Genomic DNA, 15219 nt, shown 5'->3' with positions numbered 1-15219 from the left:
TCCCCCAGAGGCCTCTCTGATCAGCCCTTGTACAAGCAGGGAAACTGAGGCTCAGAGAAGTGAAGGTACTTGCCTGAGGCCCTGCAACTGGGGAGGGACCGGTCGGGATCCAAGCCCAGGCCATACGACCTCCCTGCCAGGAGAGCTAGAAATGCGCGCTGTCCTTTCTGAAACCAGTACCCACATCTCCTTGAAGTTCTAGAGCAACCAGCCACGTGAGGCCACGGGCTCTTGACACGTGACCATTCTGGAGTGGGACGTGCTGTCAGCGGGAAACACACTGGATTTGAAGCACTTAGTACCCCCAAATCCTCTCTGATCAGCCCTTGTACAAGCAGGGAAACTGAGGCTCAGAGAAGTGAAGGTACTTGCCTGAGGCCCTGCAACTGGGGAGGGACCGGTCGGGATCCAAGCCCAGGCCATACGGCCTCCCGGCCAGGAGAGCTAGAAATGCACGCTGTCCTTTCTGAAAGCAGTACCCACATCTCCTTGAAGTTCTAGAGCAACCAGCCACGTGAGGCCACGGGCTCTTGACACGTGACCATTCTGGAGTGGGACGTGCTGTCAGCGGGAAACACACTGGATTTGAAGCACTTAGTACCCCCAAATTTAAAATATCCTGCCAAGTGTCCAATATCCTATTTGCTGGGAAAGGGGCTTAGTTCTTGCCTCACTGAGACACAGCTCCTCCCGGGAAACAGGGTTGGTGGCCTCCTGGAAGGAATGTCCCATGGGACCCAGCACCCAGCTGGTGCGTCGGAGACACTCCAAGCAAGGGCAGTGAGGGAATGGGAATGTCAGGGCTCAGGACTGGAGGTCTGGAATCCTGCCTGCTTCTCGCTCGGCTGCTCCCAGACTGTGAACCTTGGACAAATCCTTCCCTTCCACGGCCCAGATGTCCACGCCCTGCTCTAACACAGTGTGACTCGTTTCCCGCAGGAGGGCCGACGTGCTGGTCATGACCCCCTGGTTTGCTCCCATCATCTGGGACGGGGTCTTTGACTCCGCCATTCTGGACGCACAGTTCGAAAGCACCACCATTGGGCTGACAGTGTTTGCCATCAAAAAGTAAGTAAGGTCTGGGCAGCTGCGCTGCAGGAAGCCCGCCGCGGTGCCAGGGGAATGGGGGACGCTCGTCACTAGGGGTCACTCTTCTCCAGGATGAGGTGCTCTCGGGTCGTGGGGAGGCCTGGGTGGCTTGATGCGCAGATGAACTTGGTGGGATTTGCAGGGGCCACTAGGCACAACCCCCGCTCAAAGTAGCAGCCCCACACCTGAGAGTCAGCGCTCCAGAGGTCCGCGCATGGACCTTTGAGAGCCGTGCAGCCCCCACTGACCTCTCACAGGGGCCAGCTGCAGGGCCAGGAGCCCAGCCCCCGCACAGCCCCCAAGCAGGTGCTCTGTGGCCCCGATCCATTCCCAGAGACGCGGACTGAGGCTTCGTTTCCTAGTCTGCCAGAGCGGGTTCACCGTGTGGCAGAGCCGGATCTGAAACCTGCAAGTTGCATCGATGGCTTCGGGGTTTGCTTGTTTGGGTGGAAAACTGGCTTGTGTCTTAGGTAGCACGTCTTCATCTTTGCACTCTGACGCCCGTGGACCTTCCTCGTTCTTTTGAGGGGCTGCCGCTCTTCCAGTCCAGAGGCTCTTCATTCCCTGCTTGGGCTGTTTTACAGAGTTGCCTACGCGGCACCCTTGCGAATAACATTTTTACAGTGAACGTGTGCATGCCCACCACCTACATCCCACCACTGACGTCGTTCCCCCCCTCCCCGTTCTCCCTAGTGTCGTTGGCATATAGCCGACACGGAACACCGCGTGACAGAGTGTATAAGAGATGGTGTGACGGGTGTGCGCACAGTGTGTTAACGCCACTCACCGCGCTGCCCGTCTCCTTCCCAGAACTTACTTACCTTCCAGCTGGAAGTTTGTACTTTGCCCCCCTTCGCCCATTGCCCCAGACCTGCACGTCTTGCCTCCCGTTAACCACTCACCTGCTCTCTGTTGCTGCGGATTCAGGTTTTCTACGATTCCACATGTCAGTGAGATCATACCGTATTCATCTGTCTCCGGCTGACCTGACTCACGTGGCGTAATGGCCTCAGCTTTCAACCGCGTGGCTGCAAACGGCAGGGTTCCTTTCTTTTTCAGGGCTGAGTGGTACAGGTCTCACGCTTTGTTTATCCGGGCATGTTGATGGACACTTAGGTTGGTTCTCGGTCTCGGCTATTGTAAATAATGCTGCAGTGAACGTGGGAGTGCAGTTATCTCTTCAAGAGTCTGATTTAATTTTCTGTCCCTCTCCCCGTCTCTATCATCTATCTCTTTCCATGCCGCCAGAAGTCAGATTGCTGGATCATAGGGTAGTTCTATTTTTTTTTAAGATCTTATTTACTTTTTTGAGAGAGAGAGAGAGAGAGAGAGAGAGAGAGAATGTGAGCAGGGGAGGGGCAGAGGGAGAGGGAGAGAGAATCCCAAGCAGGATCCCTGCTGAGCACAGAGCCCAACGTGGGGCTCAGTCTCACCACCCCGAGACCATGACCTGAGCCCAAACCAAGAGTCAGATGCTTAATCACCCAAGCCACCCAGGTGCCCCAGGGCAGTTCTGTTTTTAACTTTGGAGGGGCCTCTGTCCTGTCGTCCATGGTGGCTGCACCAGTTTGCATTCCCTCCCAACAGTGCACAGATGTTCCCTTTTTTCCACGTGCTCACCGACACTTGTTATCTCTTGTCTGACTCTAGCCTCTTAACAGGTGTGAGGTGGTAACTCATTACAGTTTTGATTTGCATTTCTCTGATGATGAGGGATGTCGAGCACCTCTCCACGGACCTGTTGGCCATTTGAATATTTTCTTTGGTATGATTTCAACTTCTTGAGTTTTCTAAGATTTGTGTAGTGGCCTAACATATGTTCTACCCTGGAAAATGTTCCATGTGCCCTTGAGAAGAACATGTGTTCTGCTGCTGTTGGATGGAATGTTCTAGGTATGTGTGTTAGGCCTGTTTGGTCTGTAGTATTGTTCAAATATGCTGTTTCCTTACCGATTCTCTGTCTGGATGATCTATCCATTTTTAAGAGTGAGTTATTAACGTCCCCAATCAATATTGTATCGCTACTTATTTCTCCTTTTAGTTTTGTTAGTATTTGCTTTATGGATTTAGGTGCTCTGATGTTGGGTGCCTAAATATTTACAGTTGTTATTTCTTCTTAATGGATCGAGCCCTTTATCATTATATAATAACTTTTGTCTCTTTTGATCATTTTTAGCTTAAAGCCTACTGTGATATAAGTATAGGTACCCCCCTTTTCCAGGCATTGTTTCCTTGAAATATCTTTTTCTTTTTCTTTGCTTTTGGTCTGTGTCTCTAAAGCTAGAGTGAGTCTCTTCCAGACAGAATATTGTTGGACCTTTGAAAAAAAATCTATCCATTTAACCATTCAATGCCTCTCGACTGGAGAATCCTTTTATGTTTAAAAACATCTAAAGTGGGGCGCCTGGGTGGCTCAGTCATTAAGCGTCTGCCTTCGGCTCAGGTCATGATCCCAGTGTTCTGGGATCGAGCCCTGCATAGGCTCCCTGCTCAGCAGGAGGCCTGCTTCTCCCTCTCCCACTCCCCCTGCTTGTGTTCCCTCTCTCACTGCCTCTCTCTCTGTCAAATAAATAAATAAAATCTTAAAAAAAACCCCAAACATCTAAAAGTAATTATTGCCAAGTAAGGACTTACTATCGCCATTTTGCTCACTGTTTTCTACCTGTGGGCCTTTGTTACTCACTTCTTATCTTTAGCTTTGACACTTTTATCATAATCTTTTCTGTATCAATTACAGGCTTTCCCTCTGTAGTCACTAAGGCTTACATACACTATCTTCTATGAAAAACCACCCTGTGAAGCTGATGCCAACCTGACTTCAATAGCTTACGTAAACCTGTTTCTCATCCTCTCTCCCGCACATGTTAGGCGATTGATGCTACGACATGTATTTTTTTTTTAAAGATTTTATTTATTTATTTATTCGACAGAGATAGAGACAGCCAGCGAGAGAGGGAACACAAGCAGGGGGAGTGGGAGAGGAAGAAGCAGGCTCATAGCGGAGGAGCCTGATGTGGGGCTCGATCCCAGAACGCCGGGATCATGCCCTGAGCCGAAGGCAGACGCTCAACCGCTGTGCCACCCAGGCGCCCCTACAACATGTATTTTTAAATATTGTGTTTACACGAACAAATTATTATAGTTTGGTTAGCTTTTATATGTTTTTTAACCTTCGAACTGGAGTTGGGACGTATGCACTGCCGTTACAACATTAGAGAATCTGACTTTGACTATGTGTTTGCCATCACCAGTGAATTGTATAAATGTATTAATATGCTCTTACGATGTTAGTTGGAACCGTTTCCTTTTTGCTGGAAGACTGGGATGCCCTGTAGCATTTCTTGTAAGGCATGTCTGGTGGTGACAAACCTCCTCAGCTTTTGTTTGGGAAAGGCTTTATCTCTCTGTTTCTGAAAATCAGCTTTGCTGGGGTAGTATTCTTTCAATATTTTTGTTTTTGTTTTTTAGAGAGCGAGAGAGCATGCGAGTGGGAAGGGAAGGGCAGAGGGTGAGGGAGAGAGGGAATCTTAAGCAAGCTCCATGCCCAGCACGGAGCCTGACCTGGGGCTTGATCCCACCACCCTGAGATCTTGACCTGAGCTGAAATCAAGAGTCAGACGCCCAACCGACTGAGCCACCGGGTGTCCCAGTATTTTGAATATACCATCTCACTGTCTCCTGGCCTGCAAAGTTTTGTTGAGAAATCTTCCCATAGTCTTATGAGGGGGTTACCTTATACATGATGACTTGCTTTTCTCTTGCTACTTTGAAAATTTTCTCCTTGTCTTTGACTTTTTTAAGTTTATTTATTTTTTTAGTAATCTCGACACCCAGCATGGGGCTCAAACTCACGACAACAAGATCAAGAGTCCCACACTCTTCCGACTGAGCCAGCTAGGCACCCTTCCTGTCTTTGACTTTTGACAATTTAATTATAATGTATCTCTCTGTAGCCCTTTTTAGATTCAAACTACTTGGGGTTCTTTGAGCCTCATGAATCTTGATGTCCATGTCTCTCATTTGGGAAGTTTTCAGCCATTATTGCTTTAAACATATTTTCTGTCCCTTTCTCGTTCTCTTCTCCTTTGGGATTCCCATAATGCATACAGTATTTCTTTTCGTGGTTTCCCATAAGTCCATAAGCTTCACGATTGAACATTTTATGATACTGGCATGATTACTAATCTACCCATCTGGTGGTCCTTCTGTCTCAGTCCATATTGCTTTTGATAGACATGAAGGTAAATCTGGGACGTCAGCACACCATCATCAACCAGAGTTCAAGATGTGGTTATGGTTTTTCTTCTTCCCGGGTGAAATGTACATACAAATGTTTGCTGAGTTTTGGCAAATGCGTATAGTGTGTAACCAGAATCCTTTTCTCTCTCATGCCCCTTCCCAGCCAACGCCCCCCCTTCCTCTTCCACATCACTGTTCTGATTTTTTTCCACTCTAAGATTAATTTGCCTACTGGAATTGTAAATTACATACTGTTTTGTGTTGTCTTTTCTCACTAAGAAGCATCACTTGGAGATTTATCCGTGCTTTTGCACGCATCAGCAGCTCTTTTTTGTTGCTCAGCATTCCGTCAGATGGGCATACTATAGTTGTTAATCCATTTTCCTTTTGACGGACACCTGTTTCCGGGTTTTGGATATTGTGAGTAAATATGAGTTTTGTTGGACAGATCTTTTGTGGATGTGCATTGTGTCTTTTCTTGATTAAACATCCAGGAGTGGAATTGCTCAGTCTTAGGTTAGAGTCATCTTTAGTTTTGTAATAAATTCTTGACATTTTCGCAAACGGGTTGTAGCCTTTTACACCTGCACCCACAACATGTGGAAGTTCTGGTAGCTCCACACGCTCCGGGCATTTTGTGATGTGAGTCGCCTGTAAACCTTTATACTTAGGTCTTTGTACACACGTACGAGGAGCTCTGCGGGGTGGAGTCCTGGGAGCGGAACTGGGGGAAGAATACACACATTTAAAGTTTTGATGTATTGGTGGCTCTCAGTCAGTAGAGTGTCCACCTCTCGATTGCGGGTCATGATCTCAGGATTGCGGGGCAGAGCCCATGTCGGGCTCTGTGCTCATCGGGGAGTCTGCTCCTCTCCCCGTCACTCTCTCTCTCAAATAAATAAATAAATAAATAAAATCTTTAAAGTTTTTATGTATTTTCTCATATGCCCTATGGAAGGATTATAATAATTGATGTTTTCATTACAGGCATACGAGACTGCCTGCCTTGCCTTACCCTCAACCACACACCAAAGTATTCACTTGCTCATTTGTTACAAAGTTCTTTACTGAACACTTAACTGTGTGTGGGCTACAGGGATAAGGCAGTTACCTGAACAGGTGAAGGCCCCATTTTCATGGAGCTTTATTCTAGTGGGAAAAGACAGAAGAACAAGAAAACACAAATTCAAAATATGTCGGATGGTGATTTGGGCTCCAGAAAAATAGCTAAGGCTGGGTCAGGGGGTAGAGAGTGATTTGTTTTCATATTTATTTGTGTATTTATTTGCTCCTTTTTACGGAGTTCTAATCTCCACCTAGAAAAATACAGCCGTCAAGGGCACACCCTGCTGCTTACATCGGTGTGTATCTGCGCAGGTGCCCGCAGAAGGAGCTGTAGGGCACGGGTGGGTCTGGGCATTAGTCAAAGGACGGAAGCTATTGTAGGGGTGAGCATTGCAGGGAAAGGATCCCAGCCTGAGGGAAAAGGAAGTGCGGAGGCCCAGAGGGGCATGCCTGGCATGTGTCAGGAACATCAAAGAGACGCCTGCCCAGACAAAAAGATGGAGGAGAGAGGGGAAGGAGATGAGGTCAGAGGCAGGTCTTGTGGGATCTAGGAGACCACTGTAGGAGCTTGATTTTCTTTTTTCTTTTCTCTTTTTTTTTAAGGAGAAGCCACTGGGGGGGTCAGGAGTTGGGAGAGATTGATCATTAGATATTATCCATCATCTGCATGTTTGCCAACCTCATGGATTAAGAAAATACCTTATGACTGGGGCTGCGTGCTCAGTACAAGCGATCTGCGGGCCTCCTCTTACTATACAGTTCATACACTGTCTTTAGCTAGTAGATTGGCTCTGGTTTTTATTTTTTTGTTTTGATTTTTCTTTGTAGTAAAATGCACATAACATTTACCATCTCAACTATTTTTAAATGCAGTGTTACCAGTTCGCATCGTTGTGCCACCATAGGGCCGCCCATCTTCAAGGCGTTTTCCTCTTGCAAAACTGAAGCTGTGTGCCCAATAAGCACTAGCCCCCCAGGGCCCGTCTCCCAGCCTCTGGCACCCACCCTTCTGCTGTCTATTTCTATGAATTTGCCCATTCTAGATACCCCCCCACTTTAAGTGGAATCAGACAGTGCTTGACTTTTGCCATTGGCTAATTTCACTTAGCATGCTGTCCTCAAGGGGTGACTATGGTATTATAAGCTGTTTTTGCCCAAGTCTGTGCTTCTGCTGCTGTTTGATTCTGTTTAACACCCGCCCTCTCTTTCCTGGGGTGCTTGTCGTTGGTCTTAGGTACGTGGTCTTCCTGGAGCTGTTCCTGCAGACGGCGGAGAAGCACTTCATGGTGGGACACAGGGTCACCTACTATGTCTTCACCGACCGGCCGGCCGATGTGCCCAGCGTGCCGCTCGCGGAAGGGAGGCAGGTGGTGGTCCTCGAGGTCCGAAACTATGCGCGCTGGCAGGATGTGTCCATGCACCGCATGGAGATGATCAGCAACTTCTCGCAGGAACGCTTCCTGCGCGAGGTGGACTACCTGGTGTGCGTGGACGTGGACATGAAGTTCAGCGACCACGTGGGCGTGGAGATCCTGTCCCCCCTCTTCGGCACCCTGCACCCCGGTTTCTACAGGGCGGCCCGCAACGACTTCACCTACGAGCGCCGGCCGCGGTCCCAGGCCTACATTCCGAGAGACGAGGGTGACTTTTACTACGCAGGAGGATTTTTTGGGGGGTCGGTGGTCGAGGTTCTCCAGCTGACCACGGCCTGTCACCAGGCGATGGTGGTCGACCAGGCCAACGGGATCGAGGCCGTGTGGCACGACGAGAGCCACCTGAACAGGTACCTTCTCTACCACAAGCCCACCAAGGTGCTGTCCCCGGAGTACCTGTGGGATGAGCGGATGCTGCAGAGGCCACCTTTCCTCAGGAGACTGCGCTACGTGGCGGTACCCAAGAATCACGCAGAAATCCGGCACTGAAGAGCCCGGGGCCCCGGGGGCTCTCCATACGAGGATGCAGCCTTAGCAGGTCTTCCCCCGGGCAAGGGATCAACCAAAGATTTGGTGCTGTGAATGAGTCCCTAGGCCTCGGTCTCCTCTTCTGGAGAAGCTCCCACCACTCATCTTGTATTTAAACTGGGCTCATCCTTCATGGTGCCACAAGGTCACCTTCCCCAGGAAGGTTTCTTTGATTGTCTCTTCGCTCTGTATCTCTATAAAGAACTTACTGTGTTCCTTTGGCTACATCTGCTGCCATTCTGCTCACGTTTCCCATTGGTCCAGCTCATTACAATGTGAGCTCCGCAGGGCGGAGGCTAAGACTTCTTTTCATAGATCAGTACCTACCGCAGTGCCTGATGCCCAGAGACTCTCAAAACGTGACCCATAAAAACCTGGTGTACCCTGGACCCAGACAGTGGGAGAGGCCCAGCCTGAAAGCACTTTTCTGGGTTTGGTTTGTGTGTATTGGTAGCTTGTTGCTTTGGGTTGTTTCTTTTTCTTATGGATTTGTGGGAGTTTGTTATGTGTTTTGGGTGTTAGTACTTGTCTCAGACACGTGCTAAAAATCTCTTCTTCTACCTCAACTCTTTAAATGTAGGTAAATTGAGGAACTCATCCCCGGCTCTGAAGTCATGAAGATAGTGTCTGATGTTCGAAGATAGTGTCCAAAAGCTTTATGTTTTTGCCTCACACTTAGGTCTTTAATCTACTGATATTGACTTGCTTTTAATGTAAGGATTCGATTTAGTTTTCCTTTCTCTGGATAACCATTATCTGAGCACCACTTATCAAAAACATGTTTGAAATCTTCTGGGAAAGTTCTTTTCCCTGACTTTCAATATCATTGACTTCCTATTGTCAACTGTCCCCATGTGCCTGGGTCTGTCTATTGGTCTGTACTTGTGGCGATAACACACCATCCTAGTTACTCTAGGCCCATCTTGCCATCTTGTCCTGCAAGTCCTCCCACCTAATTCTTGAAGAGTATTTTGATTGCTCTTGGCCTGTTGCATTTCCATCTGACTTTTAAATCTTTTGTCAAATTGTAGAAGGGAGCCTGCTGGAGTTTTTAATTTATTTAATTTGTTTTATGTTTTTTAAACAGAGAGAGAGCACGCAGGCAAGAGGTGGGGTGGGACAGAGGGAGAGAATCTTACGCAGGCTCCATGCCCAGTGTGGAGCCCTACTGGGGGCTTGATCTCGTGACCCTGAGATCATGACCTGAGCCAAAATCAAGAGTCAGACGCTTAATGGACTGAGCCAGCCAGGTGCCCCTGGCTGGAATTTTCATCAGAATTGTGCCCAGCTGAGTAGTGCTGCCCAGTGGCTGTTGGAGATGGCCACATGAGTGCCCCTCCAGTCCACCTGAAGGCTCACAAGCCAGGGCTCAGTCCTTTTGAGGCTGGAAGGGAGACTGCCGCTTCCTCTCCCCCAGTGTCTGGGGGCTTGCTGGTGGCCATGGGTGCTCCTCGAGTGCTGGTACGCCACCCCCACATCTGCCCCCATCTCTGCAGGCCATCCTCCCCGTGTGCCCGTCTGCCCCTTCCTGAGCAGGCCAGAGTTCACAGAACACAATGCACGAGATCCTTCTGTTGCAGGAATTCTCTGTCTTTAGTGCCTGCAGTTCTTGGTCCCACTGCTTCAAAGAATGAAGAGGTAGGCCAGGTGAAGAGTGGTGGGCAGCAAAGCAAAGTATTGAGCGAGAGTGTAAAGCTCCCAGAGAGGGAGGGGGGCCCGAGTGGAAGGGGAGCCTGAGAGGGTTTCCCTGGAGTTTCTAACTTTAGGGGTTTTTATGAGCTCTTTTGGGAAACTATCTTAAGCACTCAGGGAATGCTGAGTTGTGCCAATCAGGGCTTTGGCCACCTATCTGTCTACCTATTAGGTTAATGTCAGTGTGTTCATGGTCTTTTTTTGCTGGCATCTGGGGCTTATGTCTTAACTGCCCCTTACCCGTGATAGGGACAAACGCCTCGTGGTTAGTTGCCTTATTTTAGGACATTTTGCAGAAGTTGTTTCTGCAAAGGTGCAAAGCAGAATTCAGTGCGGTCCTGTCTAAGCTGTAAAACAGGATGTCAGTGCTGTTTGACCTTCGCTGTCCTGACTCCGTATTTTCTCATTGGGGACCCCGGCCCTGACCACCTGACTGTCCCACTAACTCAAAAATCACTTGATGAGCAAATCAGCTCTTGAGATTGAAAAACAATCTGAGCTTCCCCGTTTCTTTCATTTTCGGTTCAGTTTCTCTGTCTCTCTTCTTGTCCATCGGGTTCATGCCTTGGAGCACGCTGCCCTGAGCACCCCCGTCCTCTGGTGTGGTTTAGACTCCCTCAGACTTAAATGAAATGACGATCCAAGACTAGCTCCCCAGACTGTGACCAGCCAGAGTCACCCACAGACAGCGCCCCAGGGTGGGGCTTTGTGGCTGGCCCAGGGTGTCCCTGCTGCCTTTCTTACTTGAAATGCAGTGTCGCAGGGGACACAGCGCAGGAAACTGTGCCTGCGGTGGCTGCCCGATCCCCTCCCTTGTTACGTTGAGAATGTTTCTCTTGATTCTTGCTTAGTGAGAACTGTAGTTTTTTCCCTTAAATCAGGAGTGGATTTTGAGTTGGGTCAAGTCTTTTTGTAGTCTACTGTGAGAATCATAGAATTTCTCTCTTACTGTTAATATAAGTGACCTGTAAATGCGAAGTCCTCATTTCTGGGCTTCATTACCCTCGCAAATCTGGAACTGACCCTACTTGGTCATGGCGTATTACTCTGCCTGTTGGTTTCTTCTTTCTTTTGTCCCTAGTCACCAGGAAGACCCATCTATGGTGGTGGTTTGGGATCTTCTCGGGAGACTTTGCCATCGAGGTCCAGATAGTCTGGGAGATTGAATTCAGAACTCTTACTTTCTATGCTCTATGACATGTGAATCATCTCGAGGTTTGTTCTTGCTCAAAAAGCCTGTGGGACCTACTGTCATTTATGGCACTAAACACCTGCTGGGCTCTTCTTCCTTCTGTGGCACATGCAGCTCCTTCTAGAGTCACGTTCAAGTTTCTACTTCTTGAGTCAATTTGGATGATTTACATTCTCTTGGAAAACTTTCCACTTCACGTTGCTTTTCAAATTTGTTGGCAAAAAGAACAGGATTTTAGCTTTACAATAACTTCCAGTCTCTACAATCTAAAATCGTACCGTCTTCTCTCTAATGTTGTTTATTTGTGCTTTCTTTCTCCTTTCCGATCTTCTTACATGAGTATTGAAGATTATCTTCTTTATTTTATTTGTTGAAAGAAGGATCTAGCTATTGTTGGTTTGTTTATTAAATGGTAGTTTCTGCTTTATGCTTATTAGGTTTATTCCTTTAATTTTAGTTTGGTCTATTTTTTCTAGCATTCTTGAATGGAATGCTTAGTTAACAGGATCGTTTGTTTGGAATGCTTCTTGTTTCTAAGAAAAGCACGTGGCTTTGACTTTCCCTCTGAGTGCAGCGCTGGTAAGCTCTGGCCCCGGGCGTTTCCAGCCAGTGTCCACATTGTCACTCCTTTCTAAATACTCTGCTTTTATTTCCTCTTTAACTCAACATTATTTAGAAGAAATCTTAAAACTTCCAGTAGTTGGGTGTGATTCCTGTTGCTATTCTTTAGTTGTGTGTTTCTGGATGTATAGTTTCGTCGCAAGAATAAAGCAAGTGCACAATTTCAACTCTGGGGAGTTTATAGAACTTCTTTCATGATTTACTGATGGGTCATTCAAAACGTTGTTCTGAGAGGTTGCAAAGAATGTACGCAAAATGGTACAAACACTTTGGAGAATGTCTGGCAATCTCTTGGAAAGTTAATATGCACCTACCTGTAAACCCCCAGTTCCACTCCCCGGTATTTGCCCAAGAGAACTGAAAACACACGTCCACTGAAACACTTGGACAGGAATGTATCTATCAGCGTTCTTGGTAACACCCCAAACTGGAAACAATTGAGATGTCTGCCAAGAGAAGAGCAGACAAGCAAAGCAGAACATTCGCACGGTGCACAACTCCTCAGCACAGAGAAGAAATGGACTGTAGATGCATGAGGAACGCGGATTAATCTCCAGAACACCACGCTGAGCCAGATTCGAGACCCAAGAGCACACAGGCTGTGGGATTCCATGTGTCCGCTCCAAGCAGGGCCAATACGCCTGCATGGTGACCGATCCCAGACCGCAGCTGCCACGGAGGGAGTTGGCGGTAGTTGTCTGGACAACGGGCAGGAGGGGACTTTTCGGAGGTGATGGACATGTTTTTCCTCCTCATCACCTGAGGCAGTTCCAGGTGATGAAGGGTGTATTGCAGTTGCCGGACATGTTTGGTGTGTTTACTGGCTGTAGATGGGACACCCGTTAAGAGGCCCAAGACCCCCCCTGTGTCAGTCACAGCATTCTAAACCCTGGGGTTTGGTTAGTGCCCGAGGAGTCGTAACCAAGTACCAGAAGGCGTGTGGCTGGAAACAACGGAAATTTGTTCTCTCCCAGTCCTGAAGGCTGGAAGTCTGAGATGCAGGTGTCAGCAGGACTGTGCTCCTTCTGAGATTCTGGGTGGAAGAAGCCTCCCTGAGTCTTCCAGAGCCCAGTGGTGGCCACCCACCCTTGCCCTTGGCTTGCAGCTTCCCCGCCCCACCTCTGCCTCGCACAGGCTTGTCCCTCCTCTCTGTCTCCTCCGGGGCAGCCGTCCTCTGTGCCTCTCTCCTCCGCTTATGAGCCCATCAGTCACACTGCGTTAAGAGTCCGCTCCACTCCGCTATGACCTTACTTTAATTTGTGTCTTTATTGCACCTGCAAAGACCCTATTCCACACCAAGTCGAGTTCACGGGTGCCAGGGGTGAGGACTCAACCCATATTTTGGGAGGACACAGTTCTACTAGTAACATGGATTAAATCAGCCTTTCTGTTCAAATGCTCTGTGCGTCTGCTGCCTTTTTTGTTTTAATAGGTTTTGTTTTTTCAGAGCAGTCTGAGGCACACAGAAGAACTGAGCGAACAGTGCAGAGTCTCCGGGGCCCCCCTTCTCCTCTGCACCAGGTCCCCTGTGCTGACATCCTGTCTTCGTGTGGGACATTTGTTATGGTTAACATGTAAGACCATATTGGAACATTCTCGTTAAGTGAAGTCTGGAGCTGACATTAGGGGTCACTCCTTGTGTGGTACATTCCATGGGTTTGGGAAAATATAGAATGACAAGCACCTGCCATGACAGCATCGGACAGAGAAGTTTCACTGCCTCAAAATCCCCTCTGCCTGTGCATCCCTCCCCCCCACCCAGCCTGAGATGAGCACTGACCTGTTCAAGTCTCCATAGCTATGCCTTTTCCAGAATGCCACGGAGTTGAAATCATACAGGAGGTAGGCTTTTTTTTTAAAGGATGTTATTTATGTATTTGGGGGGTTGGGGCAGAGGGAGAGAGAGAGAATCTCAAGCAGACTCCCCGCTGAGTGGGGAGCCCCATTGGAGCTCGATCTCAGGGCCCCGAGATCATGACCTGAGCGGAAATCAAGAGTCGGTCGCTGAACAGACTGGGCCACCAGGTGCCCCACACACCTGCTTTTCTTGATCGACATTCTCCTATAATATTTTGGCTCCTTGCTAATGTTTTTCAAGCTGTCATGTAGTTATTTTTCTTTTAAAAGCACATCAGACAATCTGTGCATCTTTATCTTTTACCAGGGGAGTTCAACCTCTTCACACGGGATCAACAGCACATTCGGGCTTATGCTTGCCATCCTGTATCCTGTTTTCTGTTTAGTGTTAACTGTTGAGCTTTCTGGTTCAGTCATACTAATTATTCTGCTGTGACCTTTTGCACCCTCGCCTGAACTCACTGCGACTCTTTCTTTCCCCTGCATCCCTAATTGAATCATTGGTCCCCAACCCTTCTGCTTCCTGCTTTTTCTCATTGTGTATTCGTCGTGCAATGAGACTGTGGGGTCTTCGTTTCCAGGTCTAGGGTGACCCTTTGGTGGTGTTTGGGTATTTCAGCTCGTCTGTTTGCCGCAGTAGCCTCCGGAGGAGCAGCGACCCTCTCCGCCCGTGTCTGAGTCGTGTTGGTGTCCCAGTTTTCCTCGTGAGCCACAGCTGGGGGCTGCTGGCTTGTATGTCCCTCCTTGCCTGGTAGCTGGGGAAGGAGGGGGGCTGAGGACGCAGCGCAGATCAGCTGAGGCTGTGTGCAGGTGTCTCTAGGGAATGTGAGAGCTTTAGCAATGTGCCACTTGCTAAGGTCAGCTGGGCCAAAGCCGGGGGACATGTCACCATCTGCCTGGAGACAGGGAAGGGGTGAGGGGCTGATGCAGGAACCTAGGAGTGAGAAAGAGGAGCATCAGGCCCAGGACACTGGACTTCGGGGGGACACCGCTCCCTGGTAGAGCAAAGGGGGAAGTGGCGTTCTGATAGGAAAGAATCTGGCTGAACTGAGGAGAGCCCAGGGAGTAAGGAGTGGGAATTCCAGGACTGAGTGAGGTGGGAGAGCAGAGGGTCCAGGCTCAGGTGTGCCTCCCCCGCCCAGCCTCAGCTTCCTCACCTGTAAAAGGAGGGGCGCCTGGGTGGCACATGGGGCGCCTGGGTGGCACAGCGGTTAAGTGTCTGCCTTCAGCTCAGGGCGTGATCCTGGCGTTATGGGATCGAGCCCCACATCAGGCTCCTCTGCTATGAGCCTGCTTCTTCCTCTCCCACTCCCCCTGCTTGTGTTCCCTCTCTCGCTGGCTGTCTCTATCTCTGTCGAATAAATAAATAAAATCTTAAAAAAAAAAAAAAAAGGAGGGTCACTATGGCTCCTATCACAGGTGCCCGGCTGCCTAGAAAGAAGCCTCTGGAACAGTGCCTGGCAGGTACTAGCTGGAGAGGAGTGGGCTATCGTGCTTATCCCG

At 48.9% G+C, this 15219-nt stretch overlaps 1 protein-coding gene across 1 annotated transcript in view; it reads left to right on the top strand.

Moving 5' to 3' along the window:
- Nucleotides 1-9204, top strand: part of LOC103679933 (ABO, alpha 1-3-N-acetylgalactosaminyltransferase and alpha 1-3-galactosyltransferase) — a 23121-nt gene extending 13917 nt beyond the window's left edge. The window contains exons 3-4 of the mRNA XM_008709455.2: nt 940-1068; nt 7628-9204. Coding sequence (XP_008707677.2) covers nt 940-1068; nt 7628-8315 — 817 coding nt within the window. The 3' untranslated portion in view covers nt 8316-9204. The remainder of the gene's footprint in view (nt 1-939; nt 1069-7627) is intronic.
- Nucleotides 9205-15219: the final 6015 nt, after the last annotated feature.

Source organism: Ursus maritimus, unplaced genomic scaffold, assembly GCF_017311325.1.
Source record: "Ursus maritimus isolate PB19 unplaced genomic scaffold, ASM1731132v1 scaffold_17, whole genome shotgun sequence".
Taxonomy (NCBI): Eukaryota; Metazoa; Chordata; class Mammalia; order Carnivora; family Ursidae; genus Ursus; species Ursus maritimus.
The sequence above is the reverse complement of the archived record's forward strand: the minus strand, read 5'-3'. Positions and strand labels throughout refer to the sequence as shown.